Here is a 27,203-nt window from a genome sequence, read left to right on the forward strand (position 1 = left end):
GGAAGCAAGGCTGCTTATGTAGATGAGTTTCCAGTTCACACTTGTTTCTTTCTTTCATGCAAAACATAAAGCAGTGTGGCAAGTCCCAAATGCCAGGGGTTTAATTTTATTCTGGAGTAGAACAAATGCCAAACACTGGTTGGCTTTGCAGAGGGGAGGCCAGGAGGACAGCACTGGCTCTGTGCTTGCCCCTCAATGCAGTGCTGGCTGCTGCCCACTCTCTACAGCCTTAGCAGCAGTGGTTGCTGACATTCATTCCCCTCCCTTTTGGCTACCCAACCACATTCCTATGGAATATTTGGGGCACAAATACTGTTTTTGAATGGGCTGCTTCTCCCACGGAAATTAGTCTTTTCCTTGTTTATTCCATAAGTTAGCCAGGAGCACGTGGAAGTCTTTGTAGCTGCTGCATTTGCTGTGTGTATTGTCTGAGCATCTCAGAATGCAAATTCTCCCTATATTCACCCATCCTTAAAACAGTTACTTTGATAAATTCATGTAACCAATAACTCTGTGCAGAAATGCTTTGCACCCTGGTTGAGCTGGCAGCCAGGGAGTTCCTTGCAGGGCATCTCCCAGCAGTGGCCTCGGCTTTATCTCTTTCAGACTCAAGAATTTTGCTGAAGGGCACAGAACCTGAGGCCAAGCTGGATCTCCTGACACCCAGCCTGGTGCTTTAATCACTGAGGGCTCCTGCTTTACATGCTGTAAGATGAACTGATTTTGATAAAAGCCTCTTTGTGGCTGTCTTTGCTGGTTTGAGTTGGCTGGGTAGTGGGGTAAAGCAGGTACCTTCTGCACTGGGGCTCTTTAGGGACCACAGGTTGTCATTATTGATGACTTCAGGTCTCTCTCTTTGAAATAATCCTGCTCAGATGTTTTCCAGAGTACCCTTGATGTAGAAGTCAGTTCTCATGGCTTTCCTTTGTGCTAAAGATATAAAAAGTTAAGTCAGCAAAAAATGCAGAGGGAAATAAAAGCAGGTTTTTCCACCTCTTGTTTCCCAGCAAGTAAATTGGGGCTGACAGAACTGCATGCATGGAGGCTGACTTTGAAAATCAAATGTAGCTGCAGCCAGGTTTGCCAGCAGGATGGTGCTGGGCTGACTTGTGACATGAGAGCTGGGAAGGAATCCATCCTTCACTAAATACCCAGAATGCTCAGTCCAATTGAAGATCTTGGGAGCTGTTTTCTTTCATTTCATGTTATTTGGGATATTTGTATGTTTTTTAAAGACTCAGACACTAGCAGCATTGTTTGTAGTTAGAGATCTCAATCATAACATCTCTGAAATAGTCTGGAGCAGGAATTCTCTGGAGAAGCAGACATCACAAGCTGGTGCTTTGTGCTGTAAGGAGCTTTTTTGTTCTCCACGTGCTCTGATGGGCTGCTGCCTCTGGGGAGAGCAGGTGGATCCACATGCCCAGGCTTCCCACCCCTAACCTAGCCCTCATTCCTGCTCCTAGCACTAGGGATAGAAGGAGACTTTGTTGTTGCTGTGCCTTTTCTGCTGTCAAAGTGCTTTCAGAATCTGCTGATACATCCTGGCATCCAAACAGGAGGCAAAGGGAGGGAAGGCATCCCCTGCTTTCAGCTCACTTCACATTTCTGAGGTGTCAGACCCTGACTCTGAGTTTGCCTTGAGCTCATGGCACAGGTGAGCTCTGCACTTGTGCAAAGTGCATAAAAGACCAACCAGTTTTGTGCAAAACTGATGCTTCTGGGCCCAGCAAAAGAGAAGCTGGGGTTTCTGGAGCACCTGTGTTTCCCTGATCCCTTCAGCTGTGGTGCTGTGCAGGGTGTGTGTCCCAGAGCATCCAAACCCACAGTGTGCCAGATGCTTCAGCTTTCCTGGATCCTCTGAGCCTTGAATACCCCAAGCAGTTGGATTTGTTTGGGGAGGGAGGATCTTGTTTTCTTTTACCAAACCCAAACTTCTTCTCCTGTGTATAAACTCTTTGTGCCGCCTCTGTAATCTTGCCTGATACCTCTTGAAAACCCAAGTCCTAAACACTTGGACTTGGGGACCAGCTCATCATCTGCAGGAACAAGCCACCAGCCCCCTGCCATCGGGGTGGAGGGGGAAGGTTTGCTGGAGAGAGAAGGTTTGGTGGAGGGGGAAGGTTTGATGGAGAGGGAAGGTTTGATGGAGAGGGAAGGTTTGATGGAGAGGGAAGGTTTGGTGGAGAGGGAAGGTTTGATGGAGAGGGAAGGTTTGATGGAGGGGGAAGGTTTGGTGGAGGGGGAAGGTTTGGTGGAGAGGGAAGGTTTGGTGGAGAGGGAAGGTTTGATGGAGGGGGAAGGTTTGATGGAGGGGGAAGGTTTGATGGAGGGGGAAGGTTTGATGGAGAGGGAAGGTTTGATGGAGGGGGAAGGTTTGGTGGAGAGGGAAGGTTTGATGGAGAGGGAAGGTTTGCTGGAGAGGGAAGGTTTGATGGAGAGGGAAGGTTTGGTGGAGAGGGAAGGTTTGGTGGAGAGGGAAGGTTTGATGGAGGGGGAAGGTTTGATGGAGGGGGAAGGTTTGATGGAGGGGGAAGGTTTGGTGGAGAGGGAAGGTTTGATGGAGAGGGAAGGTTTGCTGGAGAGGGAAGGTTTGATGGAGAGGGAAGGTTTGATGGAGGGGGAAGGTTTGGTGGAGGGGGAAGGTTTGCTGGAGGGGAAGGTTTGATGGAGGGGGAAGGTTTGCTGGAGAGGGAAGGTTTGCTGGAGAGGGAAGGTTTGCTGGATCCATGGCAGCAGCCGTGACACCGCAGCTGGCAGCCCTGGCCCTGCTGCTGGGAACTGTCCTCTTCCAGTTTACTACTTGGCTATTTTCCCTCGCCGAGGGCAGGGCTCCGGTGTTTCCTTGCTGCCCAGCTCCTGTTTTCCCTCCTGTTCGGCAGCAGAGCAGCAGGGCAAGGTTTCAGCCCTGGCGTTTCTGCCTTTGCCGGGCGCCTTCGCCGCGGTTTCCACTGGGTGTCAGCACGGCCCTGTGCCGGGGCTCTGCTGCCTCCGGCTTTGCCTTTGGCTGCTGGAAAAACCCTCAGTTGGCCGCCCAAGCAGAGCAAGGGGGTGGGTGAGGTGCAGGTGGGTGAGGGTGGGCTCACCCCAGGAGGCACTGGGAAAGGGGCTGTTGGGCTGAGGGATTGTTTGCTTCTCCGAGCAGGGCAACCGGTTGGAGCGAGGGGGAGTGTTGGACGTGCCTTCCTCCTTCCAGAGCTCTCTAATTAGGGTTACCTCTGGGACAGAGGGTGCCTGTTGCTGGAGGAAGAGCGTGGAGAACTTTTGTGGCATTTTCTTGGCAGGTGTGGCAGTCAGTGAGTGCTCCCGGAGAGGTGCCGGCAGGGATCGGTGTGCGCCGGGCTGTGCCTGGCAGGTATGGACACATCCAGGCTGCTGCACTTCCTCCACGCTGAGACTTCCACTCTCTCTCCACACTCAGTTCCCATCCTGGCTTCCAAGGTCCTTCCCATGAACTCCTTGAGACTGCTGCCTGTCCCAGGCACCTCCTTCAGGCTCTCTGACTCTGTGTGGTCAATGCTGGGTGAGATGAAGCATCCCCCAAGGGCAGCTTGGGCCTCAGGTGGGCAGAGGCATCCCTTGGCTGCACCTTTCTCCCCACTGCTGCACCCACAGAGGACCCCGTGCCTCTCCCACCCTCCTTGTGGGTCCCCTCACAGGGAGAGCAGGAAAAAAACCCTGCCTGGAAGAGAAGTTGGTGCTGGGGAAGGAGCTTGGGATGCACCCTCGGAACAGAGACGTTTATTTCTGCACCCACCCGTAGCCTTTAACTCCAGCACTGAGCTTCCTGGCTTGGATTTGAGAGTTTTTGGGTTCTGCAAGTTGTAACAAAGCTGCTCCCCAGCAGCCAGCTCTGCCCCTTAGGAAAACCAACCACCAGCATTCAAGTCCCAACCGGCTGCAGGGCTCCAGTGCTCCCACGCGAGCGCCTGGGAAAGCAGCACGTGCAGAAGTGCTTGCAGCACCCAGGGAACCCACTGAAACCTTACACCCAAACACCCCACACCCTGCTCTGTGCCCCCAGCCTGCAGTAAGTGCTCTGTGGAGTAAGTGGTGCACGTAGTAAGGGGCAGATGTAGCCTGTTGGTGCCCCTCTGTGCCGCTGGCTCGCTCTTCTTGCTGCCTTCTTGCTCCTTCCAGCCTCCCCCACCTTCTTGCTCAAGAAATTTATTCTCTGTATTTTCAGAAGCAAAACTGCTGACTTCAGAGGCAGGAGGAAGCTCCTGGCTTTTTACTCCTACTGGCTCTGGGGAGTATAAGTAGGAGAGAGGAGGCAGCTGGATTTGGGGTTTGGTGCGGGGTTGTTACTGAATTGTTTGCAGAGGTCAGAGGGGTGAAAGGTTGCCAGGAGGATGGTGTAGGAGTTTAGTCACCCCAAAATGTTTTTGTGGACAACTCTACAACTACTTCTGTGAAATAGTGGGGAGCTGTTGGTGTCATTGGGCAGGCAGAGGCCTTGGTGGTGGTGACAATGTGTGAAATGGATCTGACTTAAAACTGTTCCAGCAAAGACTAGGGACAGCTTCACTTGTAAACCTGCAGTGTTTGCTCTTGAATCCCTGGAACCGTAAACATGAGCTCCCAGTGTCATGTTATGGTTGTGTTTTGGGGCAGAAACACTGCCCAGGGAACAGCACCCAGCAGGACTGAGCAGCTCCTTGGGCTGTGTGTGCTTCTCAGGCAGCAGCCGTGCTGAGCCTTAGCTTTGGTACCCAACATGGGCTGGCTGCAGCCCAGCTTGGAACCTGTCAGGCTGCTCCTTTTCTTTTTTTCCCTTATTATTTTATTTTTAAGGAAAGCATAGTGTGTGAGTTTGTGTGTTTGTTTTTAACAGCTCATGTCCCTCCTTCTCCACTGTCTCATTGCTGAATTCCAGGTCCCATGCTGAGGGCAGGTGGGGAGGGTATCTCCACCTTGGAACCCTTCTCACACACAGCATGAAAAAGGAGATGCAGGAGGAACTTGCTTTTGTAGATGAGCTGTAACTTTGGACTCACACTGACCTCCTGCTGTGGGCTCTCACCCTGAAAAACCAGAGGCTCAGGGGCCCTTAAAGCCAGGGTCACCTTGTACCTTTTTAGATGCTGTCGTTTTGAGTGTTGTCATTTTGGGTTTTTTTGTTCAGTCTGCTCTTTTGTTGCCAGTTATTCAATTTAAAAGCTGTTTTCCTTCAAAAAGAACAGTACCCAGATGCCCTTTGGAGCCTTCATTCAGCTGCTGGGAGCTGCAGTCTGAGCTGACTTTTATGTAAGTGGAAGGAGCAGGGAGCTGTTTGCAAGGCAGAGCTGCTGGGCTGATTTCCGGGGAGGACTTTAGCAGTGATGATTTAATTACATTTCCCTCAGCAGGTGGTTGGTAAATCCTGGATCTTAAAAGAATAATAAAAATATGAAAAAAAAAAAAAAAAAAAAAAAAGAAAAAGATAGATTGGTGTTTAATTATCCCAGTTGGAGCCCCAGTTCAGTGCCCAGCAGTGTGTCAGCTGCATTGTAACCTCCTTACCTAAATCCTGCAGAAAGAAGTAGGGCAAGGCCTAGGAAAACAGGCTTTTCCTCAAAAAGAAGGGCAGCTCCACCTGTTTGCGGGTGTTTCTGTTCTTTGTAAGAAAGAAAAGGAAGAAACAAACAAACAAAAAACCAGCAGGCATAGGGCGTGCATGAAGGGCGCTGCGAGTTCCATGTGTTTTGCTCTTACTGGTTGATCCTGGTGAACATTCTCCTCTTTCAAACAAGCCCAGGTCCTCAGCTGTCTGTGCAGAGAGGCCTGTGAACAGTGAGAAAGGACAAAGAGGTGACAGGGAGCACAGGGGCTGTGCATGGTGTTCCTCTCCTCCCTGGGGGAAGGCGAGGGGTCCGTGGCTGCTGGTTCCTAAACCATCCTTCCTGTCTGTCTCCCCACACCTTTCTGCTCCTGCAGGCTCCTTCTGTTCCAAAGGGAGAATATGGCAAAACCAAAGGTGCATGATGTGCTTGGGACTGCAAGTGAAGATCATCCCAAACCCCTCAGGAAATGCAGAGCAGTGGCAGCGACCAAAGGACAGGCTGGTGGGGTGGGGTGGTTGGAGAGGGCAGGAAAATCTGTGGGCCTCTCAGTAGCTGGGGTGGAGCAGGGGCTCAAAAGCTTGCATGTTTTATTTTAGACCAGCCAGCACAGCTGGAAAAAACATACCCTGTGTGCTTTCAAACATAACTGCTGACAGCTCCAGAACACTTTCTGCAAGAAGGGCTTGGCCTTGGCACGGTGGTCAGAGAGGGCTGTCAGTGGGACTGATTATTTTGTCTCCTTTTAGGTTGTGAGTCAGAGCCAAGCAAGAGTTCAGCCATGTGGCTCTGGGGCTGGGGAACCCGTGGCCTCATCAGCCTCAGGTCTGCCAGGTCCTCCCCTCAGTGTCCCCCCCTGTGGGGGACCCCAGGTTGGTCACTTGCCGTGTGTCCCTGCAGGCTCCGGGGACCCCCGGCTCCCCTCCTGCCTGCAGCAGCACGAGACCCCACTGCCAGGGTTTGTCTGAGGTGGGGAGCTTGTTAGAACCTTGGTTCTGGTCCATTTAATTGTTGTGAGTGCTGGGGGGCTGTAAAAGACCCCTCTGAGCAAAGCCACCTCGGGCTCTCAGGGCATCCTTGCTTTCGGGTCAGGGCTGCCCGCTGAGCACAAAGGCTTCTTGCCTGGAAACTGGGCCACTGCCCACCCAGACCCAGTGGTCTGTCCTGGGAAACATCCCTGCAGACATCCCTTCTCCCCAGAAAACCCCACCCCGGGCTCCCGAGGGTACAGGACCCCAAGTTGTGCAGAGCTGGGTATGGTGCTGATGGGAATCTGCAGAGGTTGCTGCATTTTGTTGCTGTTGTCTGAAATCAAATGTGCCCCACGAGAAACCCTGCAGCTTCAGGTGGCCACAGCAGCCTGGGTGAGAGGGGAGGTTGCCAGGAACTGGGAGGGAAAACAGTATTATTAGGTGATGATCTAGTTGTTTGTAAATCTCTCTGTAGAAGAGGTTTAGTAATATTAGGAGGACCATTAAAGGAAAGGCTGCTTCTGTTTGTTTGAAGAGGAGGAAAGACAGCAATTTAATTCTCAAATGTTATGGTTTGGAGGGGTTGTTGGTTTTGTTTTGTTTTGGCTTTTGATATTTTTTTGGTTTTTTGTTTTTTTGTTTTTTTTTTTTAAACATCTGATTTGGTAACAAAGATAACCAGCTGGGAGAATAAGCCCTGAAACTTTCCTAATGAGGTCACTGGTGTAGGACTGGGAAGGGACTCCAGACAAACTCAATCCTCTCCGGTGGCAAAAGTGGTTCTTGGGGGTGGGGTGAGAGGAGGCTGAGCCAAGTCAGCCTAGCTTTGCCTGGTGAAACGAGAGGAAAAGAGTCCAGCTTTTAATTTTGCAGTTAATTGTTTTTTAACCTCGTGTCTGAAAAAAAAAAAAATCAGTAATCCCAAATTAAGAAGGATCAGCAAATGCTGACCGACCTTGCTTCTCGGGGATGCGTGTGTTACTGGGTAAGAATTAATTGCTTTGGGTTGTGGTGGTTTGCTTTTTTTCACCCTGTAGTTTTTCAATATAGTGAGAGAAAAGTGCAGGGTCTGGAATTTGGGCTCAGTTTGTAGTGGATCTGTGCTTCTTTTGTGTCCCTGTGAAAGAGATCCTTGTTATTCCAGCAACGATTATTTTAAAGCACTGGCGGGCGGTTTGCAACGCACCAGCAGAGTTCATTATCCAGCCCAGCAGCTGCATTTATCAGCTCTAACAGTGCCTGTTGGAGGGCCTGGGTTGGAAGTCTCGTTTTTCACCAGTGTTTGAGCCTCTTGGGTGTCGGGAAGCTTTTGCAGCTGTGTCCATCTTCTGCGGGCCCAGGGGCTCAGCACCCTCACAGCACAGAATTTCTCCCTCCCATCTCCCCTCTTGCAGCTGCAAACCCTTCCCCCTCATCCCATCCCTCCAGGCCCTTGTCCCAAGTCCCTCCCCAGCTTTCCTGGAGCCCCTTCTTCAGGGGCTGGAAGGTGCTCTAAGGTCTCCCCATTGCAGCCTTCTCTTCTCCAGCCTGAACACCCCCAACTCTTTTGTGAGAAATTCCTTTTAAATTCCTCTTCTGCCATTCCTACCTCTTTCTAGCAGTACATGGAAGTGTTCTGTGTTTGTACATCTCCTACTTGGTGCCTATGGACTTGCTCTTTATCCAGAGCTGGGACATTTTCCTCCACTGCTGATGGTGCAGGAGGACTCCTGGTGATGACAATCCCATGGCAAGAACATCCTCAGATGGATCCCAAGGATCTCTCCTTGGGGAGACACGAAATCTGTGTCCTTTTAACCTCCTTTTCTAGGAACTCTAGCTTAACAATTAGCTCTGCAACCATTAAATTCCTCAATATTTGAGGTTAAATGCCCCTGAAGTCTTTTATAGCCTCCTGGTGTGTTTCTAAGTGAAGCCCACGGTGTGTTCCAGCGTGGTGGAAAGTTGAGTGAGTTGGCCATCACTGACCTGAGCTGGAAAAGAAATTTTGGCCATGTCACAGCATTGCAGGGCTTGTGTCAGAGGTGCTGAATGCCTTTGCCTTGAATTCCAGAAAGGTTTCCTGTTGTATTTTCCAAATAATACGAGGTGCATTCGACACAGCCCTCTCATCATCACTTACAACAAGAAACGTGCTCCACGTAGCTTGTCCTTCCCCAGCAGTCAAGAGAAGCCTGACTCTTAAACCTTCAGGAACAGCTTCACAGCTGTCTCCAGACCAATGTGTTTATGTTCTGTCAGTCAGCACTGCTGCTCCTCTTGAGTAATTTGCAGGCTGAAGGGCTGAATGTGCCATCCAAAAGCATTTGAATATTTGGGAGCTCCAAGCACTAGTAATTCAGGAGGTGTGTGCTGTGTACGTGCTGGGGGGTGGTGTAGCTCTGGATCTGGGTTAGTCCTGGAGAGCTGGTGCTGTGGGGTTGCTGCAGAGGGTATTTCAGACCCCCTTGCATCTCCAGCCCCGCTCCTCACAGCCAGAGCATGCAAAGACTTTGCACCTGCTTGGAGCAAGCACTGCTCCCAAAACTCCATATCCCCACAGAAAGAACTTGGGGGAAATGAAATGGGATGAGAGGGAAGGGATTCCAGCTGCAAGAGGGGTGGTTGAGAGGAGATCTGAGGGGAAAATTCACTGCTGGGAGGGTGCTGAGCCCCAGGTTGCCCCCAGAAGCTGTGGCTGCCCCATCCCTGGCAGTGCTGAAGGTTGGATGGGGCTTGGAGCACCCTGGGCTGGGAGAGGTGTCCCTGACCATGGCAGGGGGGGCACTGGAGGAGCTTTAAAAGGTCCTTTCCAACCCAAACCAGTCTGAGATTTGCTGAAATTTTGGAGTGATGAGGAGCTGGTGGGGAACTGGGGCAGCAGATGAGTGCCACAAACCAAGGCTCGGGTTACTGACCTAAATATTGCAGAGAGACACGAGCAGGGGTTGCAGGCTGGGCTGAGTCACCCAGCAGCCAGGCTTCCCTGGCCTCCCTCTCACCAACCTCTGCTCTGCTCAGGTTTCCTCAGCCCTGCAGGAGCTTTACTCCTGGGAGGAGATGTTCAGAGGAGGGGGAGGCAGGAGCTGGGGCTCCCTGAGCTGGCACACGTTTCTAGGGTTGGACTTTACAGAAAAGCTGAGGTGTTTTGCCCTGAAGTGGGGCGTTTCAACCCACATTCCAGCTGGCTGTGGGCTCTGGGCTTGAATCCTTCTCCTGGATGCAAAGAGTTGCTGGGAAAGTGGGACATGGAGCTGGACCTGAGGGGGCTGTTCAGTGCCCTCTGCAGATGGGAGAGATTCCTGATGGTGTTCTTCATAATTGCTCCAAGAAATAAGTTTTTAATGGTGCCCTAGATGAGCTGTGACCATCCTTCCAGCCACTGTCACGGGTGCACTTGGCCAGCACGGGCCGTGGAAGGGAAAAAACATTTCCAGCTCTGTGCCCCAAGTGTACCAAAAAGGGATTGGATGCAAAATCACCCTGCTCCCAGCTAGCTGGGCAGGAAAACCAGCCCTGCTCCCCAGGCTGAGGTGTGAGAAACATGAAGCTGGGGAGGAGAGGCTGTGTGCAGGCTCTGGAAAGGTCAGGTTGGGCTGGAGTCCCTGCCGTTCCATCAGTGACTGGGTGCTCCCCTGGGCCTGCAGGAAGCAAAGGGCAGGGGCTGTGCACAGCCCTGCTGCAGCCTCTCTGCAAGGAGTGGCACAGAGAGGACAGGACAGTGTCACTGTCCTGAGCCTGCTGCTCTTTGGACTCTGGGTACCTGAACAAATCAGCACTAAGCTCTGGGCTGCTGCGATGCTCTCAGGGGTTTTGGTTTTTATTTTTTTTATTTTTTTTTTTTTGAACACAAGGCTGCAGAGTCCTCGGCTCCTCCCTGCTCCCTGTGCAGGTTGTTTCCTTCCAGAAGTGTTTGGGTGGCTGCATGGGTGAGAACCCTCTGGGGATATGCAGCAGAGACTGAGGAAGGTGGCACAGGTGAAGGGACAGCTCGGGGTGGTCCCACAAGCCAGGGTGGACTCGAGCCTGTGCTGCAGGAGTTGTGCAGAGCCTGAGGTTTTCTGGGGTTACCGTGAGCTCCAGATCCCCAGGGGTGGATGTGCTGTGCAGCCTGCAGCTGAGCCTGCTTCTGGGGATGTGATGGAGGAACCTCATTGCAGTAAAGCTGCTCAGGGACAGCACTAGCAAAGACATTTTAGTTCTTCTCTGGAGCTGGGGTGGAGTCAGAGCTGGCAGGTGGGCTCCCTGCCTTCTCTGCACACTGCAGTCCTGGTTCTGTCCTTTGCTGGGGCCCAAAGGACATTGCCTTGGTCCAGCTCTGTGAAGGAGGTGGCATCCTGGCTGGCTGAGCATCCTCCCTTCTCACTGGACACCCTCCAAATGTCAGGATTGATGCTTTGCAGTCTTACCTGGAGAAGGAAGGTCCTGGAGCCACTCAGTTATTTGGCTCCATCCCCTGAGATGTGGCCACATCCCCAGCACTCAGGCAGGTGAGGGAAAAGCCAAGCAAAAAGAGCTCCCTGGGTTTTTTTCTGGAGGTTCTTTTGGTTGCAGAGCATCATTTGCTGAGCTGCTTCTCAGGTAATTCCCCCCCGTTGTCCAAAATAATTTTTTTAAAAGCACTTTTTGCAGTGTGTTGCAGTTGCCTGTGTGGAAAAGCAGTTGAACGTGCCTGTGCCACGTTCTGGAAAACTAACCCCTTGTCTTCCCAAGCAGAACTTCACCTTTTCACTGAAAATGTCTGCCAAAACAGCAACCACGACCAACAACATAGCCCAGGCCCGGAGGACTGTCCAGCAGTTAAGGATAGAAGCCTCAATAGAGAGAATAAAGGTGAGCTCACATCCTCCTCCTTCTCCCCTCCTCCTTTCCCTGCTTTTCCCCTTTTCCAGCAGAAACTGCATTCCCCACAGGGACTTTGCACCCCTCAGCAGCCCTCAGCACCTGTGGTGGTGTTACCAGTTATGGGGAAATACCATTTTATGGTGTTTTGGTTTTTTCCTCCCTGTTTTCTGCAGGTGTCCAAAGCCTCAGCAGACCTAATGCTGTACTGTGAAGAACACGCCAAGAAAGACCCCTTGCTAATGGGCATCCCTGCCTCTGAGAACCCTTTCAAGGACAGGAGGACCTGCATTTTGTTGTAGGAGAGCAGCAGCTCCTCCCCAACCCCTCCTGGGCCAAGCCAGCCACCATGTAGGCAAATGCTCTGTAAGGTACCAGCTCCTCAGGGGGGCAGAGCAGCTGTTCTGTTACCCAGCGTGTTTTTAACCATTTCTTAAGCTTTCTGAAGCCTTCCTTCTGTCCCCTGGCTTTGTTAGGAAGCCAGGTTTCAAAACTGAATTCACTTCTTTCTTCTCCAAGGGGGTCTGGTCTTCCATGGGTCCCATTTTCATTTTTCAAGCGACACCGACGAGACCAAAGTTGCCTGACCAAGCAGAGGCAAAGGTGGAGGAACCTGCTTGAACATCACTGGGTTTACTGGTTGTTTTTTTAAACAGTGTGCAGGGAGAGGGGTGCACCCGTGCTTGTGGGTTAAAAAAGTGCATTATCTTGCAAAAGCTGCCTTGAAAAATGATTGTAGCAACCACTGGGGACCTCCAGGGAGCCATGCCTGTGTCTGTCCTTAAGTTGATTCCTCTTGGCAGGAGTTTTTAAGTATAAAACCTAAAGCCTCAAGAACCAGAGACCTGCAGGTTTATACCCCTGCTTTTTAAGATGAGTGGAGAAAGCAGAATTTTCACCTTTGATTCTGCTTTTTCGTGTTTTCTTCTCTAATTAAAAAGATGTGTTAGTATTAAAAAAAAAAAAAAAAGACCAAACAACCCTGCTGAAAGAATCACAGTCTGCAAACTCAGGCTGCCCTGGTTGCTGAGCTGCAGGCATGGCTCCCTCACTCCACCCCCCAGTTGCCTTTTCTGCAGGGAGTCAGCATTTGGCTCATTTTTAAAAATTCATTTTGAAAGGGGGAAAAAAAATGCCAAATTATCTCCAGGTTGTGGTTATGCAGCTAGGATTGGAGGGCCTTTCTGTCAAGAAAGTGATTTTATATATATTACATAATAAAAAAGCCTTTCTCTCTGTGTCTGTCTATATGTGTGTGTATATATATATATATATATATACAAGCTTTAATAGTGTATTTATACAAACATTCCATATTAACAGAGAATTTTAAGGGATTGAAAATCACCCTGATTTCAGCTGGCTGCAGATGTCTTTCTCTGCAGGCAGTGCTTCTGAGGTGGAAGTTTTCAGAACTGTGCTTTTCTGTAAGGATCTTTACAGGATTCATTAACCACTTGTTAATTTACTGTCTTGTTTGTCATTTATTAAATTATATACACACTGTTGGTATATCCTGAGAAATCACCTATTTGTTTAACAGGCTTCTTTAACAAACAGTTGAGACAGTTGCTTGTTCTGTGCCTGCCTGCAAATTATTTTTATAATTAATTTCTCTACTGACAGAGCAATAATGTAGAACCATATTATTTATTTTTTTTTATTATGTTTATGTCAAGCATTTTCTAACCCATCTTGCTAAAAACATTTATGAGCTTCATTTGGGTGTGCAAGACTAACTTGAGAGAAGCCCAGAAGTGTGCAGCTAGGTAGGTGGGGGATAAATCACCTCACCTCTGCCTCAGTGTTGTTCTCCTGTCAAGCCCCCCAGCTCCAGGGGCTCAACACTCCAAGGGTGAGCTCCCCTTGTCTCTCCCAGCCTGGTGACTGAGCTAAATATATTTTTTTTCAACTTTTTCCATCCAATTTTGACATCCTTGCTGTGCTGGGGCAAGATCTCTGCAGCAGCTCTTTCCTGCTTGCTTGCACACCCAGCAGATGAAAGGGTGGCTTGGGGGTGGCCCTGGTGAAGTGGCTGAGCAGAGGTGGAGCATTAAAAGCACCCTGCCAGATGGCTTGTGTTGGTTTTTGGGTTGTTTTCCAGGTGCTTTCTGAGTTTTAGGCAGAAGCCCTGAGATCAGCAGCCCACCCAGCACCACGCAGCTCCCTGCTTCTGATGGCCCTGAGTGCAGAGATTTTTGGTAAACTCTGGGCTTTTTGAAACATGCAGTTTAGTGGGGCACTGCAAGAAAAGCAATTGCTCTTGCACTTTGCTCTTTTCCTAGAAACACTCTCCTGAAAGGACAGAGTTGTAAATTTTTGTGGGAAACTGACCTAGAACAAGGGGGCATGGTGGGGCAGCACAGTGAAGTTTCTTTTATATCAAGCACATCCACTCCAGAATGGGTCTTTATTTTTTTACCTCACCATAAATCAAGCAGCCATCTTCCTTGTAGTCTTGGTTGGGTTTTTTTTCCTCTGTATTTTCTAATTTTGACTCTTTAATGCTGGGTTGCATTAAAGGGAGAAGGGCTGGTTGGTGGCTTGGAGACCTGACTCTTGCTAAAATAGCCCCTGGCTGAAATATTTTTTGCTTTTTTTATGCTCCTGTCACTCTGCCTTGATGCTTTTTTTGGTTTTAAGTCAGTTTGTTAGCCAGAGAAGGAGAATCCAAGCCAGAAAAGGAGGCTCTTCCCCAAGCCAAAGCTTTTATTTAGGTATGTTATGTATCCTTCTCTGGGCAACCTGGGACAGGGGCTCAGAATTTCTCCCTCCCATCTCCTCTGTCTCACTTTAAAGCCATTTCCCTCATCCCATCCCTTCATCCCCAGTCCCTCCCCAGCTTTCCTGGAGCCCCTTCAGGCACTGGAAGGTGCTCTAAGGTCTCCCCATGGGATCCTTCTCTTCTCCAGCCTGAACACCCCCAACTCTCTCCCCCTGGCTCCAGAGCTGCTCCAGCCCTCCCAGCAGCTCCAGGGCCTCCTCTGGAATGGCTCCAGCAGCTCCATATTCTCCCTGGCTGCTCCTGCCAGGGGCAGATGGTGATGCTGCTGCTGCCCATCCCCTCTCCAGCACTCATCCCACAGGGATCAACCCAGCTGGGACCAAGTGACACCCCTTCCTCAGCCAGGGCACCCCCCAGGCTGCAGAGCAGATGCCACCAGGGAAGCCACCAATGTAGGTCACCAGCATCACAGGGGGGAATTTTCCTGCCCCACAGAGGTTGGGGGTTTTTTTTTCTGTGCCAGCAAATATTTGTGACTAAAAGAGGAGCCTGGCACAGCAGCCCCCCCAGCCCCGGAGGTACTGAAAACAAACCCGGGGCAGGGGGAGGTGGAATTTTGCAGCCATCTAGGGTACAAAACTGGCTGGCACCTTCCTGGGAAAGGAGTCGGGTTTCCCCAGCTTCCCAGAAGATTCAAGGATGTTGGAGCATCAAAAATAATGCTTCCTCCTGGCTTTTTTATTTGTGCTGCTAAGTGGCAGCGTTCAAGAAAAATAAATAACATTTCCAACCTTTCCTGCAGCGCAGCAGCTGCTTTTTTTTTTTTTTTTTTTTCCATTTAATGGCTTGGGAGGGGCCAGGAATTAAAGCCACACAGGACCTTGCCCGTGGCCAGGACAAGGAAGCAGCTGCCAGATGGACGTTAATGAAGGGGGTAAGAAAATAAAACCCAGGACTCAGGGTTTAGAGTTTAAACTTTATTTCAAAAAAAGAAAGAAAAAAACCCCAAACCCAAAGACCCCAAAAAACAAAACACTACCCGATTTCAAACTATTATATTAACGTAGCTGGTGCTGACAGCCAACTCTTCAGAGAGGGGTGGCTGCAGACCAACTGCTTAAGGGCATTCTGGTTCTCAAACCTCCAAGTATAAATAATTTTTTCCATCAATATCATAAAATAACTTATTATATATCTTACCATAAAAACTTGAGAATCAGCATCTCAAAAATACAATAAAATCGCTTGCAAAATGTTTCTATTAACCTTTTTTTTTCTTTTTTTTTTTTTTTTTCTCCTGTTATTTAAACTAGAAACGTTTTAAGTTGCACTTTGAAAATCAAGAGAACCCTGGTGGCAGAGGGGGGTTTGGTGACCTGGCGTGTGGCACCCTGGGCAGCCAGGGCTCCATCCTCTGGCTCTTCCCTCTCTGCTTCCCACCTCATCCCCAGGTGCTTTTCTCCAGTCCCACACAACTCATAGTTCAACTTCATCGCAAGTTTTATCTTTTTGGGGTTTTGTTTTTTTTTTTTAGTTTTCTTTTTTGTCTTTTTTTTTTTTTTTTTTTTTGACGCAGTTTACTTTTTTTTATATCTCTTTTTTTTTTATCTTTTTTTTTTTTTTTCCCTCTCTCAAAATCCTCCCCCATATTCCTCGTGCCAGGGCAGGGATTTACTTCCTGAGCAACTGCTAAAATATTGCAAAACTTCAGTGCAATTGGGTTGAGTTTGTTGTGGGTCTGGGCCGCGGTCACCGCTCGGGGAGGTTAATCACCGGCACCCACTGATCCATGTACCGACTCTCCCGGCAAAATCCCATCAGCTGACTCAGCGCTGGATCCTTCCACTGCGAGGCGTGAGGGTTCTGGAAAAAAAATAAAAGAGAGAGAGAAAGAGGAGGAGGGGGAGCGCTTGACCAGAGCAGCAGCAAAAACAACTCCCAGGGAAAGAAAAAGCGCAGCAGAAAACCCGGCGGCGTGAATCATCTTCCAGCCGGGCCAACCCACCGACCCGCCCCGCAGCCCCGCAGCCCCGCCGGGGGTGCTGCAGCGGGGAGCAGAGGGGAAAATAAAAGGAAAAAAACCCATCCTTTGGGTCACACGGGTCCTGTTGGGACCCTGCTGGCCGCGGGCGAGAGCCCCGAGCGAATGCCACGGTGCCCAACGTTGTGCCCCGGGCGCCGCCAGTTCCGGTTCTACCGAACGTCACCCGGAGATCGGGCTCCAGGCCGGGCTGTGCCGGATGGAAGCGGCGCTGGGCGCGTGCGGGACGGGTTGTGCTTCACTGGAAGGACAGGTTGGTTGTGCCTTCCAGCCCCACAGCCCCGGGGACACCCAAACAACCACCCGCCCGCCCGCCCGCCCGCCCCACCGCCGCCGTCCCCCCGGGAGCCACGTCGGGAACCCGGGGCCAAAGGGCCACGGAGGCGGCCTCGTGTTTTCACGCCGCCCGAATCGCGTGGAAACCACCCCGAGGGTCCCGTCTCACCGTGACCAGGACGCAGTGGAGGTCGGCGGGGGGTTCGGGGCCGGTGGCGGGCAGCAGGAGCTGGGCCAGGCGGCCCGGGTTGCTGACCCGAAGGATGTTGATGTCGTTCTCGCAGCAAAAGGCCTGGATCAGGGTGAAGTGGATCTGCAGGGCCGCGTCCCCTTCCTCCTCTTCGTCAGCCGCCAGGAGACACAACACGACGTTGTCCGGGTCCCTGCGGGGATAACCGCGGTCACGGGTGGGTGGGGAGGGAGGGGCGGCGGGGCCGGGGGGTGACCCGGGCCGGGGGGGTCACTCACACGTTCAGCAGCTTGGCGGCCTCGTAGACGCCCAGGGTGAGGCTCCGCTGGCTCAGCGCCTTGCTCAGCACCTCCTCCAGCGCGTCCCCCGCCTGCTCCATCCTGCGGGCCGGGACAAGCACAGCACGGGCCGGGGAGGGGAGAGGGGGGGATCGTCAGTCGGACACCGGGAAACAACCACACCGGGTGGGTCAGCACCGGTGAACCGACACCGCCACCACCGCCACCCACCATCCCCCGCGGTCCCGTCCCGGTACTGTACCTCCCGGCTGTGCACAGGTCACCGGGCAGCTCCTCCAGAGTCATAGTGCAGCCGGTACCGATGCTGGTCCCGGTATCGGTCCCGGTGTCTCGGCCGCTCCCGCCCGGCGCCGCCGCCGCCTCTGCGGCACAAAGGCCCCCGCGGGCGTTATCCCCCCCCGCGCTCAGCCAATCCGCGGCGGCCTCATTTGCATACCGCCCGCTCATTGGGTTATGCAAATGACGGCGCTCCCCGCCCTTCACCTTCTGACAGCGGCGACCGGGCCACGGGAACCGGGCGCTGATTGGCTGCGGGGACAGACACAGGGGGCGGGGCCCAACAAAGGGGCGGGGCCACGCTGTGTGCTCGTTCCCCCCACCCCACGGGACGGAGCCGGAAAGGGGCGGTGGGGAGGGGGGGGCACCGGTTTGGGGCGCAGTTTGGGCACCGTGCACGGGGTTTTTCCCCAAACTGTAAAAGAATCAGCGATAAAAAAGCCGCGAGCCCTGCCCGAGAGCGGGTTGTGACCCACATCTCCCCCGGAGGGGTGGCAGCCACCCGAGTCTTACCGCCTGGTGTCCCCCGGGAGCGGGGCACGGCCACCCCCTGGCTGCCGTGAAAATGGGGGGTTCGGGAGGGGGGCAGCCCGGGGGCGATGAACCCCCCCGGGACCTCCCCCCCCCAGGCTGCGGACGGGGAGTTGCGCGGTGCGGTTGGAGCCTCAGCCCTGCAGAACATCTGCGTGGCACCGCGGACACGAGTGTGGGGACCACCCCTGCCAGCATCGCGGGTCCCTGGCTGGTTCCCAACCTCTCCTGGGACGTGGTTTCTGCTCCGTGTGTCTGCTGGGACACCTGTGGTTGGGTCTCTGGTGGGAGCCCAGCTCTGGGGTCCTCGGCACAAGAAGGACACGGAGCTGCTGGAGAGAGTCCAGAGGAGGCCCCGGAGCTGATCTGAGGCTTGTTCAGCCTGGAGAAGAGAAGGATCCCATGGGGAGAGACCTTAGAGCACCTTCCAGTGCCTGAAGGGGCTCCAGGAAAGCTGGGGAGGGACTTGGGATAAGGGCCTGGAGGGATGGGATGAGGGGGAAGGGTTTGCAGCTGCAAGAGGGGAGATGGGAGGGAGAAATTGTTTGGTGTGAGGGTGCTGAGCCCCTGGGTGCCCAGGTTGCCCCCAGAAGCTGTGGCTGCCCCATCCCTGGCAGTGTTGAAGGTTGGATGGGGCTTGGAGCACCCTGGGCTGGGGGAGGTGTCCCTGACCATGGCAGGGGTGGCACTGGAGGAGCTTTAAGGTCCCTCCAACCCAAACCAGTCTGGGGTTCCTGACTTTGGCTGCTCTGCAGCTGGAGCTCACTCTCCCCATGCTGAAACTGCTGGTACTGGAGTCTGTTGGAGGGGCTCTGGGGGGGTTGAGCAGCCCCTCCCCAGCCTCTCCACAGGGTTTCCAAGTTGAACTCGAGGTTTCTGCAGGAACTTTCCTTTTTTTGCTGCCATCTGGCCTGTCTCAGCCCCGCAGACCTCCGGGGAGGATTTCTCCTGATGGAGCCGTGTCAAAGATCACGCTTGCTCAGCTGCTGCACCCAGAAGCCTCCCACCTCCTCCTCCTCCTCCTGCCCCGAGTGCCAAAACCCTTGCCCAGCTCGGGCTGCCAGCTGGCACTGCTCCACCAGCCCCTTCCCACCCCCCGGGCTGGAGATGGGACCCGTGGTGGTCCCGGTGGAGCTTTCAGCAGCCGGGATGCTCTGCCTGGGTTGGGTTTTCTCTTCTCCTCCTTTTCCCCCCCAGCACTGGGCCTCTTGTCCTGTGTCCCCCCCCCCCCCCCACTCCTAACGAGATCTGACCCAACTTCACGAAGCCCACGGCATCAGGAGAAAGGGAGGGGGGGGGAGGGAGGGAAAAAACCCAGCCCCAGCCCTTTTTTCCATCAGGTAGAGGGGCAGCAGATGGCCGGACGGCAGCGAGGCAGGTGGGAGCATTGTGTGCTGACCCTCCCAATTAAGTGCGGTTAATTTGCTTCATCTCCAGGAGCAACCCAAACCCCCGGCTCCCCCCCCCCACCGCCCCATGCCCCAGGCCTGGGCTGGCTCTGCCCGGCAGTCGGGATGGGCTTAAATCCGTCTGGAAAGCAGCTGAGGAGCAGCTGGAGCCGCTTCTCTCCCCGAGCTGCTCAGGTGATGACGGCTTGGGGAGCCCTCGAACTGCATTTTCCTGCTTGGGAGAGGTTTCCCTCCCACCCTTCACCCCGGGGAGCAGGAAGGGTGCTCGGGGGGGGCTCACGGATCCCTCCTGCTTTGTGCTGAGGAGAGAGAAATTCGGGATGCGCCTTGGCTGCCCTCCCGGCAGCCCGGGATGGGGTCGGAGCCGCCTTGTCCCCGCACCAGCTCCCAGCTGCCGCTATCCCTTCCTTTCATCGCCTGCCAGAAAGCGGTTGGGGCTTTTTGCTCCCCTCCTTCCCCCATCCCTGCCCTTTCATCCCAACTTTTAATATTCACCAGGGATTTTGGAGATGTCCACTCGGGTCCTGCCATCCCCAGCCAGCCGGGGAGGTGTTTCCTGCAGGTCACAGCACCGAGGGGTTGAATTTAAGCTCTTGGGAAGGGGTCCAAAGCTCAGATGGTGTCAGGCAGAGGGGCCTGAGCCCCGTCCCTGCCCGAGGGGCTGGCAGGCAGCCGAGCCCCCTCCCTGGGGGGTTGCCCACCGGGTGGTCCTGCCCACCGCTGCTTCTCAGCTCCATTCCCGCTTGGCTCCGTGTTGTCCCCTGGCTCCTCTGGCCCTGTAACTCTTTTCAGCCATGTCCCCCTCTTCTCCCTCGGTCCCCATCCTCTCCCTCGGTCCCCATCCTCTCCCTCGGTTCCCATGTCCCCATCTGCTCTCTCATTTCGTGTCCCCATCCTCTGCTTTGGTCCCCGTGTCCCCAAACTTCCTCATGGTCCCCATCCACACCCTTCCTCCCCCTGTTGCCATCCTCTCCCTCACTCCCTATGTCCCCATTTCTCCCTCAGTTCCCGTGTCCCCATCTGCTCCCTCACTCCTGATCTGGGGGGTCCCGGGATGTATTTATCCCACCCCAGTTTGCCAGCACTCAGCACGTTCCTGCTGTCACCCTCTGGTGCCAAAAACCTCTCGGCAAGGGGTTTGGGTGGCCGGGGTCCGGCAGCAGGGACCCCCTTCCCATCAGCTGATGTTTTCACCCAAACCGTGCTGGTGAAAGCCTCGCTCCCTGAGAAAAAGAGGATTTGGGCTGAACCATGGGGGAGAAGCTCCCTCTGCCAGCCCTGGCCGCATCCCTGCATCCCTTCCCTCCGGAGAAGGGGATGCTCCACACCGGGTGCTGCCGGAACCACCCCGCCTGGCCCGGTGCTCGGGGCCGGGGCAGCGCCGGGCAAAGTCCGGGAGCTGGGACGCCCGTTCAGCCGCTCCCCAGATAAACCGGCAGTAAAAAACAAAACCCCAAACTTTGTCCTGGGTCCCGGCTGGGCGGAACCAGCAGCCAGAAGCGTTCTCCTCCCTCTGCCTTCCTTTCTTCCTCCCCTGGGGAAGCGGGTCCCGCACCCGGCAGCGGCTCCCGCGAGGAGTGGGTGGGAACTTAAATTAATTGAATTTAATTTTATCACATCCAAGGTACCGAATGGGGAGAGAAATAAAAGGGGGAAGGCACCTGAGAGCCAAGTTTGGTGCTCAGGGCAGCAGCTGCGGGCGTGTGCGTGGGGGGAGCCAGGGGGTGGATCTGGAAGCAGATTTAGGAAAGGTGTAAAATGCTCAGAATTTTGTTTTTAGGAACTTGGTAAAAGTTTTTAAGGGCAATTTTGATCCGTGCTGGACCCGGGACATGGCCCCTGGAGGCCAGCACCGGGGCACGTTCCCCTCAAGGCCCCGCAGAGCCTGGGGGTGCCCGAGGGGCTTTGGGGACACCTGGGCAAGGTGCGCACAAAAGCCGGGGGGGGAGGAGGGGCTTAAGGGGAGGGAGAGGAGAGCGGGGCTGCTCCGCACCCTGCCCGAGCTCGGCGGGACTGCGCGGGTTCGAGTGTCTGCATGGATGCAGGTGCTGGTCCCTGCGCGGGTTCGGGTCCTTGCGCGGTCCCTGCGCGGATGCAGGTGCTGGTTTTGTGCAGGGGGTCGTACGGGTCCTTGAGCGGGTGAGGGTTCGGGTCCGTGCCTGGTCCTTGCGCGGGTTGGGGTCCTTGCGTGGATGAGGGTCGCTGCGCGGACCGTGCGCGGGTGTGGAGGCGGGTCCCTGCGCGGGTGCAGGTTCTGGTCCTTGCGCGGGGTGCGGGTTTGAGTTCCTGCGCGGGTGCAGGGGATGGGCTTGTGCAGCGGGTGGTTCGGGTCCCTGCGCGGGTTCGGGTCCCTGCGCGGTCCTTGCGCGGTCTCGCGCTGCCTCTGCAGCGCCCCCTGGCGGCCGCATCCGGTCACTCCCTGGATCCTGAGCCTCCGGGGAAAAACCCAAACCCAAACCCAACCCAAACCGAACCCAAACCCCCCCCAGGAGCAGGACCCCTCAGCAGATCCTCTGCCGCCAGCCCAGGGCCTGGCACTGCTCCTGCAGGGCCTCACCAGAGCCCTCAGCACAGGCCCTCCCTGCCCCGTCAACTCTTTTATCCAAAGGCACCACCCGGGACGGGGACCCCGCGGGATGGGGACCCTGGGACAGGCAGCAAGTGATGCCACAGCGAAGCTCACTCAGCAGGATGGAAGCCCCACGTGGGGAGGTGCTGGAGCTGCCAGGTCAGGCACCTCCCAGCTGGGATGCTGGGATTTGCCCCCGTGTTGCTGGGGAACAAGAGGATCAGTGCTGCGGGATCCAGGTGGGATCAGGAGCTCTCAGACACCTGTCCACAGCAGCTGCACATCCCCCGTGGGCACTCTGGGGACTGATGCCTGAGTGATGGTGTGGGATGGAGAACCCTCCTGAGCAGCCTCCTGTGCCCCTCTGAGGGGGGGACAGTCCCCACGGGGTCCCCACCATTGGGACCGGTGGTCTCCATCATGGCCCCTGGCTGGAGGGCAGCTGTGTGCTCTGGGAAGAGCTCAGCTCTCCTTGGCACCCTGCACAGGGGACTTTGGGGTCCTGGTGCTGCAGGGACACAGAATCAGAAAATGGTTTGGGTTGGAAGGGACCTTAAAGATCACCAAGGTCCAACCCCCTGCGTGGGCAGGGACACCTCCCAGCAGGCAGGGTCAGGACACAGGCACCGTCCAGAGCAGTGGGCAAAGCTTGGAGCTGCCAGGCACTGTCCCCAGCCCCAGGGCTCCTCTGGGAGCCGAGGGCTCAGGCATGCCATGCCACTCCTCAGCAGGGAGCCAGGGCAGCTCCTCTGCCTGTAATCACCTTAATGAGTGCTTGCCTTGCAGCTCCCTGCCCTGCTTCTGGCCTGTTCCTGCTTGCTTTGCTTCCAGTTCCTTGCCCTCTGTGGTCCCAGAGCATCCAGGAGCTGCAGGGTGCCTGAAGTCACCGTCCCCTGGGACTTGCTGCCAGCACCCAGCCCTGTGTTGGGTGTCCCCTGCGTCCCCTCTGCTGCCACCAACAACGCTGGTGGCTCAGGGTGGTGGCCCAGGCCCTGGCATCACGCTGGAGGAGGAGGTGACACCATCCAGAGGCTGAGGACACTGCCCAGAAATCCATGGGAATCCCACGGTTTGGATGGTTTGGAGATTCCAAACCTCCAGGGAGGTTTTGTCCCTGGCGTCCCAAGAGAGGTGGCCACAGGGCTGAGTCTTGGCTGCCCTGAACCCCACTGTGGGTGCCCAGGGTGAGGGGCTGGGGTGATGCTCCAGGAGAGGTTCTGCTTCTCCCTGCTGCTGCAGGGGATTCCTTCCCAGGGGGATTCCAAGGAAGAGCTAAAACTGGTGCTGGATAAACCCCTCCAGGGCTCCTTCTGCAGCTTGTTTTGTGTCAGGACTCTGGTAGCTTCCAAACCACCCCCTGGGTTGGTAAGAGGGGGATCTGTTCCCAGCTACCCCCAGGAGCACACCACAGAATTCCTCTCCCTTCCCCCGGGTGGGAGGGAAGGGTTACCTCAAAACCCATTAAAAAAAAGAAAAAAAAAGGGGGGGGAAATGCCCAGAAACACCAAATCAGATCAATGCCCCCCAGGAACCCCCTGTGGGGGGTGAGATAGCACTTTCAGAGTAACCAGGGATGGGCTGTAACGATGGGAGCACAGCTCCACAGGCAGGAAAAAACCCAAAAATAATATCCTGATATGGTAGGAGTTTCAATTTTATTTTAAATTTTTAATTTTTTTATTTCTGGCTTTCTGTGTTTCTGTGCCCAGAAGTTCTTCTTCTGCTTCCTGGTGGAGGTTCCTGGAGTTCCTCTGTGCCCCGGGAAGGTCCATGCCATGGATCAGGACAGCCAGCCCTGCCCCAGAAGGCAACACTCACGCTTCCAGAAAACAAAAGGAACCTTTTTTATGGGTGCAAGAGCTGAAGTCTGGGCTGGTCGGAGGGGAAGGGGGTGTCTGTGGGGTGAGTCAGAGCCCCCTGGCCCTGCTCCTGCTTCCCAGCCTGCTGTGTCCCCTGGAAGCTGCCAGCTCAGCAGCTCTCCCGGGACACCCCACCCCCTGCAGCTCCCAGCAGAACAGGACGGGCTGGTTTGGGGCTGGGGATGGTGCTGATGAACCCCTGTGGCTTCATCCCCACGGCTGATTCCCCCGTGGGACTGAGAACACTCCAGGGCAGAGTGGGATGAGATCCCAGGGGGTTTCAGTGCAGTGCTGGCTCCAGGTTTGGGGTGTCCTGGACAGGGTGTGATGGGTCAGACACCTCCTGCTCGCACCCTGTGGCTCTGGACTCAGGTTTTGGGCAGAGCTGGAGCTTCAGGATGCAGCAGGAGGATTTGAATTATGAAAATCAAAGAAAACTTCCCCAAGAAAAGTGTTGGAGGTGTTCAGTGTAACCCAGCACATCAGCACTTAGTGAAGGCAAATCCCTGTGGGACAGCAAGAGGAGCCAGGACGTGGCCAAGAGTGTGGGGAGAATGGGGGAAAAAAAAAAAAAAAAAAAAAAAAAAAAAAGGGAATAAGCCCTGTGACAAGTCAGATTTAAAAAAAAAAAAAAAAAAAATAAAGTCTCCCTTTGCATAGGTTTTTTCATACCAGAGTTAAAGCTGAGAAAAAAAAACCCAAAAAACTGGGAAGGGAGTTTTCCCACCAGGTTTCTAATTCCAATTTCCTGAGATTTCATTCCCAGAGAAAGCAGGAGAGAAGAAGGTGTGGAGGGAAGAGTGGCTCCCAGCACAGGACCTGGAAGTGCAGGGAGGTGTCACCACCTGCCCAACATCTGCCCCTTCCTGAAGGCCAGGGCTGACCCAGCCAGCATGGAGTAAAGTGACAGCAGAGAAGGAAAAAAAAAAAACAAAAAAACCCAAAAAACAGCATCTTTGGGTTTTTCCCAGGTAACTGAAGGTCCTGCAGCCCCATGGGTGGTGGGGTGGGAGGTGACAGTGGGCAGCAAGCACTGAGGTGGGAGCCTGCTGGGGAAAACTGGGAGAACTGGAGCTGGGAAGGAGGGAATGAGGGAGGGAAGGAGCAGTTTGCTGCCTGGGAAGTTCTGGGCTGACCCAGTGGGTTCCAGTCTGGTGTGGCCCACTCCTCACTTTGTTATTTTTCCTTTCCATTTTCCCAAGTTCTGGGGATGCTGGCAGCACCCACACCCTGGTGTCCCCAAGCTCTGGTGGGATTTTTTGGAAAAGCAGAACAATTTTTTTATTTCCCTCCTCTTTTCCATCTTTTCAGACACCTTCCAGAACCCTCCTGGCACCCCACTCTCTGCATCCCCTGGGACCCCTCCAGGAAGGGGAAAGCTCCTGGAAACCAAGCCCAGAGAGGAGCTGGAGAGCAGCACTGGGTGTACCTGACCTTCTGCTTTGTGGAGCTCCAGTGCTTGGTTTTCCAGGCTAAAAATACCTTTTACCTTGACTCTGCTGAGGAAGAGCACTTGCTCAGCAGGTTGTTTGGGATTCAAGGGAAGAAAGGACAGGCAGGGTGAGTTCTTCTGGCTCCATTTCCAAGCTCAGCTGTGTGGCTGCAGGCTTGGCTCCCTTTGCCTGCTGCACGTTTCAGTGCACAGGAGCAGTGCTGGGGTTTTTTTATTTTAATTTTTATTTTTCAGTGCATGGACTCAATGTAGAAGCACTGCTGGTGTTCACCTCTTTACAGCCCTCCTCACCACGGAGCTGCTGGCTTTTATTCTAGAAAAAAAAACCCCAAACAAGCCACCAGAACTTAGTGCTGTGCTGAAATTGAAGCAGGATATGTGGGAAGGTGAAGCTGAGCTCCTGAGGTCTCCTGGCTGTCCCTGCTCTCCTGCTGCTGCTTAGTCCTGGGAATCCTCCTGAGGAATCCCTGGATTGCAAGTACCCTGCTGCAAAGAGTTCAGGGACAAGTGCTCTGTGTCCTTGCTGCCTCCACAGGCACTGGCGAGCTCTGGGGGCTGCTGTAATGCCCTGGGCTCATTATTATATTAGCTATGCAGTAATAATAATTAGGAATTAAAAAAAAAAAAAAAAAAGTGTTATTGTATTAGCAATGCAAAGGCACTGTTAAAGGTGCAGTTTTGGGCAGGCTGCTTGCTGTTCCTCCCCCAGCTCTCTGTGTTTCAGACTCCCCAGAGCTTTGCTCCTAAAAAGGGGCAGGAAGAGGTCACCCAGAGGCACCCCTGCAGCTGGAGGGGTTGGTACCTGCAAGCAGAACATGGATAATCCAGTGGGAGCAATTCCAGAAGAAGTCACCCAGTTCCTCTGGGGTGGGCAGTGGTTATAAGCTGAGGTTTTCTCACAGGCCAGACTTGAGTTTGTTGAGAAGCAAATGTGATGTCTTCTGCCCAAGAAACCACAGTGGTTGGATTGGCCTGGGAAAAGGTTCATCTAAAAAAAGAAAAAAAAAAAAAAAAGCCAAGCAACCTTCTATGGACCCTGTCCATAAATTGTACATTTTGGCACATGCACCTGGGGGCAGCTGGCAAAACAGATTCATAAAGTTCTGAGGTGAAAAACGAGGGAAAACCCAGAGGAATGGAGTGAGGAGCCAAATGGATCCTTCTCCCCCTGCCCTGGGCTGGCTGCATCTCCTTTTCTTGCTCCATAAGCAGACAGGTGACAGCTGCTGGCAGAGCTTGGGGCACAGAAGTGTGCAGTGTGTCAGGAAGCTCTCCCTGCCTCTTTTGGAAAGCAGCAGGGGAGGGCTCCTCAGGGGGGTTCCCTATAGGGCAGCTCCAGCCAAGGAACAGCCAGAAATAGCTCCAAACATCCCCTGGAAATGGGGGAAATGTTGGGTTTGGTCCCTTGTGCCAGGGGAACACATCAGCCTTGGCCTCCTGGAGGGCTCCTCTGTGTCCCCACTGGGGGCAGCAGCCAAAGCAGGAACGGGGTGGGTGTCCAGGGGTGAGGGGCAGGGGATTGGGAGCAGCCATAAAGCTGCTGTGTCCTTGATGAGGAGCAGAAGTTATCAGTCTCTGGCTAATTAATTGCTTTATCTTCTCCTAAGCCCTGCAGGAGGAGGAGGAGGCTGGGGCTCAGCTGATGCTCCCCCAGAAGGAGAGGGAGGTGTTGCTCCAGGGATCAGAAGGATCTTGGAAAATGTTGAAATATGGAATATGCAGTAGTTTGCAGCACAGCCCTTGGGAGAGGCACAGAACAGAGGTGCCCTGGCTTCACTTTGGGTGAAAAAAACCCCAACTGGCCTCTTTTAAGCACAAAGCCCCCTGTGTCACCCAGCTCCAGGTTTGCATTTTGTTCATCACCTGCATGTGGGGCACAGGGGGAGTGAGGGCCCCAGGGCTCTTCCTGACAGCATCTGCTGTGCCAGTGAGAAGACTTCTAATGATGTGATGCTTGGTGGTGTTGGATTCATCCCAAAAGCTTGGAAAAACCCCAAACATTTTGGGTTCAGAGGATGCAATTTATAGCAAGAATTAACAACATCCCAAAGGCCACCAGGCAGAGGTGGCTGTGGCACTGCAGGGCGAGCTGAGGAAGAGATATTTGGCAAACAAATTAATTTTCAGCTCGTTTAGGAGAAACTGCACTGTGGACTTGCTTTCCAAAGCCAGTTGGTTGGTGGAGTCTGCAGTGTGTGAGCAGGGCACATTGCAGCCCCCAGCACATGCCACGAAATGGCTTA

General features: G+C 54.0%; 2 protein-coding genes across 3 annotated transcripts; one reads left to right on the top strand and one right to left on the bottom strand.

Moving 5' to 3' along the window:
* GNG12 (G protein subunit gamma 12) lies at positions 1 to 12,570 on the top strand. Of its 2 annotated transcripts, XM_071749876.1 has the most exons (4): positions 2 to 20; positions 605 to 707; positions 11,207 to 11,323; positions 11,509 to 12,570. In XM_071749876.1, exons 3-4 carry the CDS (start codon positions 11,228 to 11,230, stop codon positions 11,632 to 11,634), a joined length of 222 nt encoding a protein of 73 aa, XP_071605977.1. In that variant the 5' UTR covers positions 2 to 20; positions 605 to 707; positions 11,207 to 11,227; the 3' UTR covers positions 11,635 to 12,570. The 2 variants fall into 2 exon arrangements, with proteins under 2 accessions (XP_071605978.1, XP_071605977.1); XM_071749877.1 differs by lacking the exon at positions 605 to 707 and having other exon boundaries at positions 1 to 18; positions 11,204 to 11,323.
* Positions 12,571 to 15,019: 2,449 nt separating this feature from the next.
* On the bottom strand, positions 15,020 to 17,247 carry GADD45A (growth arrest and DNA damage inducible alpha). Its single transcript, XM_071749869.1, has 4 exons — positions 17,105 to 17,247; positions 16,843 to 16,944; positions 16,544 to 16,757; positions 15,020 to 15,920 (listed from the first exon to the last, which is right to left on the bottom strand). The coding sequence occupies exons 1-4, from the start codon at positions 17,146 to 17,148 to the stop codon at positions 15,807 to 15,809; spliced, it is 474 nt and encodes a 157-aa protein (XP_071605970.1). The 5' UTR covers positions 17,149 to 17,247; the 3' UTR covers positions 15,020 to 15,806.
* Between the last annotated feature and the right edge of the window lie 9,956 nt (positions 17,248 to 27,203).

The sequence above is a fragment of the Heliangelus exortis genome, chromosome 8 (genome assembly GCF_036169615.1).
Source record: "Heliangelus exortis chromosome 8, bHelExo1.hap1, whole genome shotgun sequence".
Taxonomy (NCBI): domain Eukaryota; kingdom Metazoa; phylum Chordata; class Aves; order Apodiformes; family Trochilidae; genus Heliangelus; species Heliangelus exortis.

Bases quoted from the DNA above. Each gene is read 5' to 3' on its own strand.
- GADD45A (XM_071749869.1), bottom strand. From the start codon at position 17,148: ATGACTCTGGAGGAGCTGCCCGGTGACCTGTGCACAGCCGGGAG. The intron at 16,945-17,104 runs GTACAGTACCGG...CCCGGCCCGCAG, and splicing joins GACCTGTGCACAGCCGGGAG to GATGGAGCAGGCGGGGGACG. The intron at 15,921-16,543 runs GTGAGACGGGAC...TTTTTTTTCCAG, and splicing joins TCCACTGCGTCCTGGTCACG to AACCCTCACGCCTCGCAGTG.
- GNG12 (XM_071749877.1), top strand. From the start codon at position 11,228: ATGTCTGCCAAAACAGCAACCACGACCAACAACATAGCCCAGGCCCGG. The intron at 11,324-11,508 runs GTGAGCTCACAT...TGTTTTCTGCAG, and splicing joins CCTCAATAGAGAGAATAAAG to GTGTCCAAAGCCTCAGCAGA.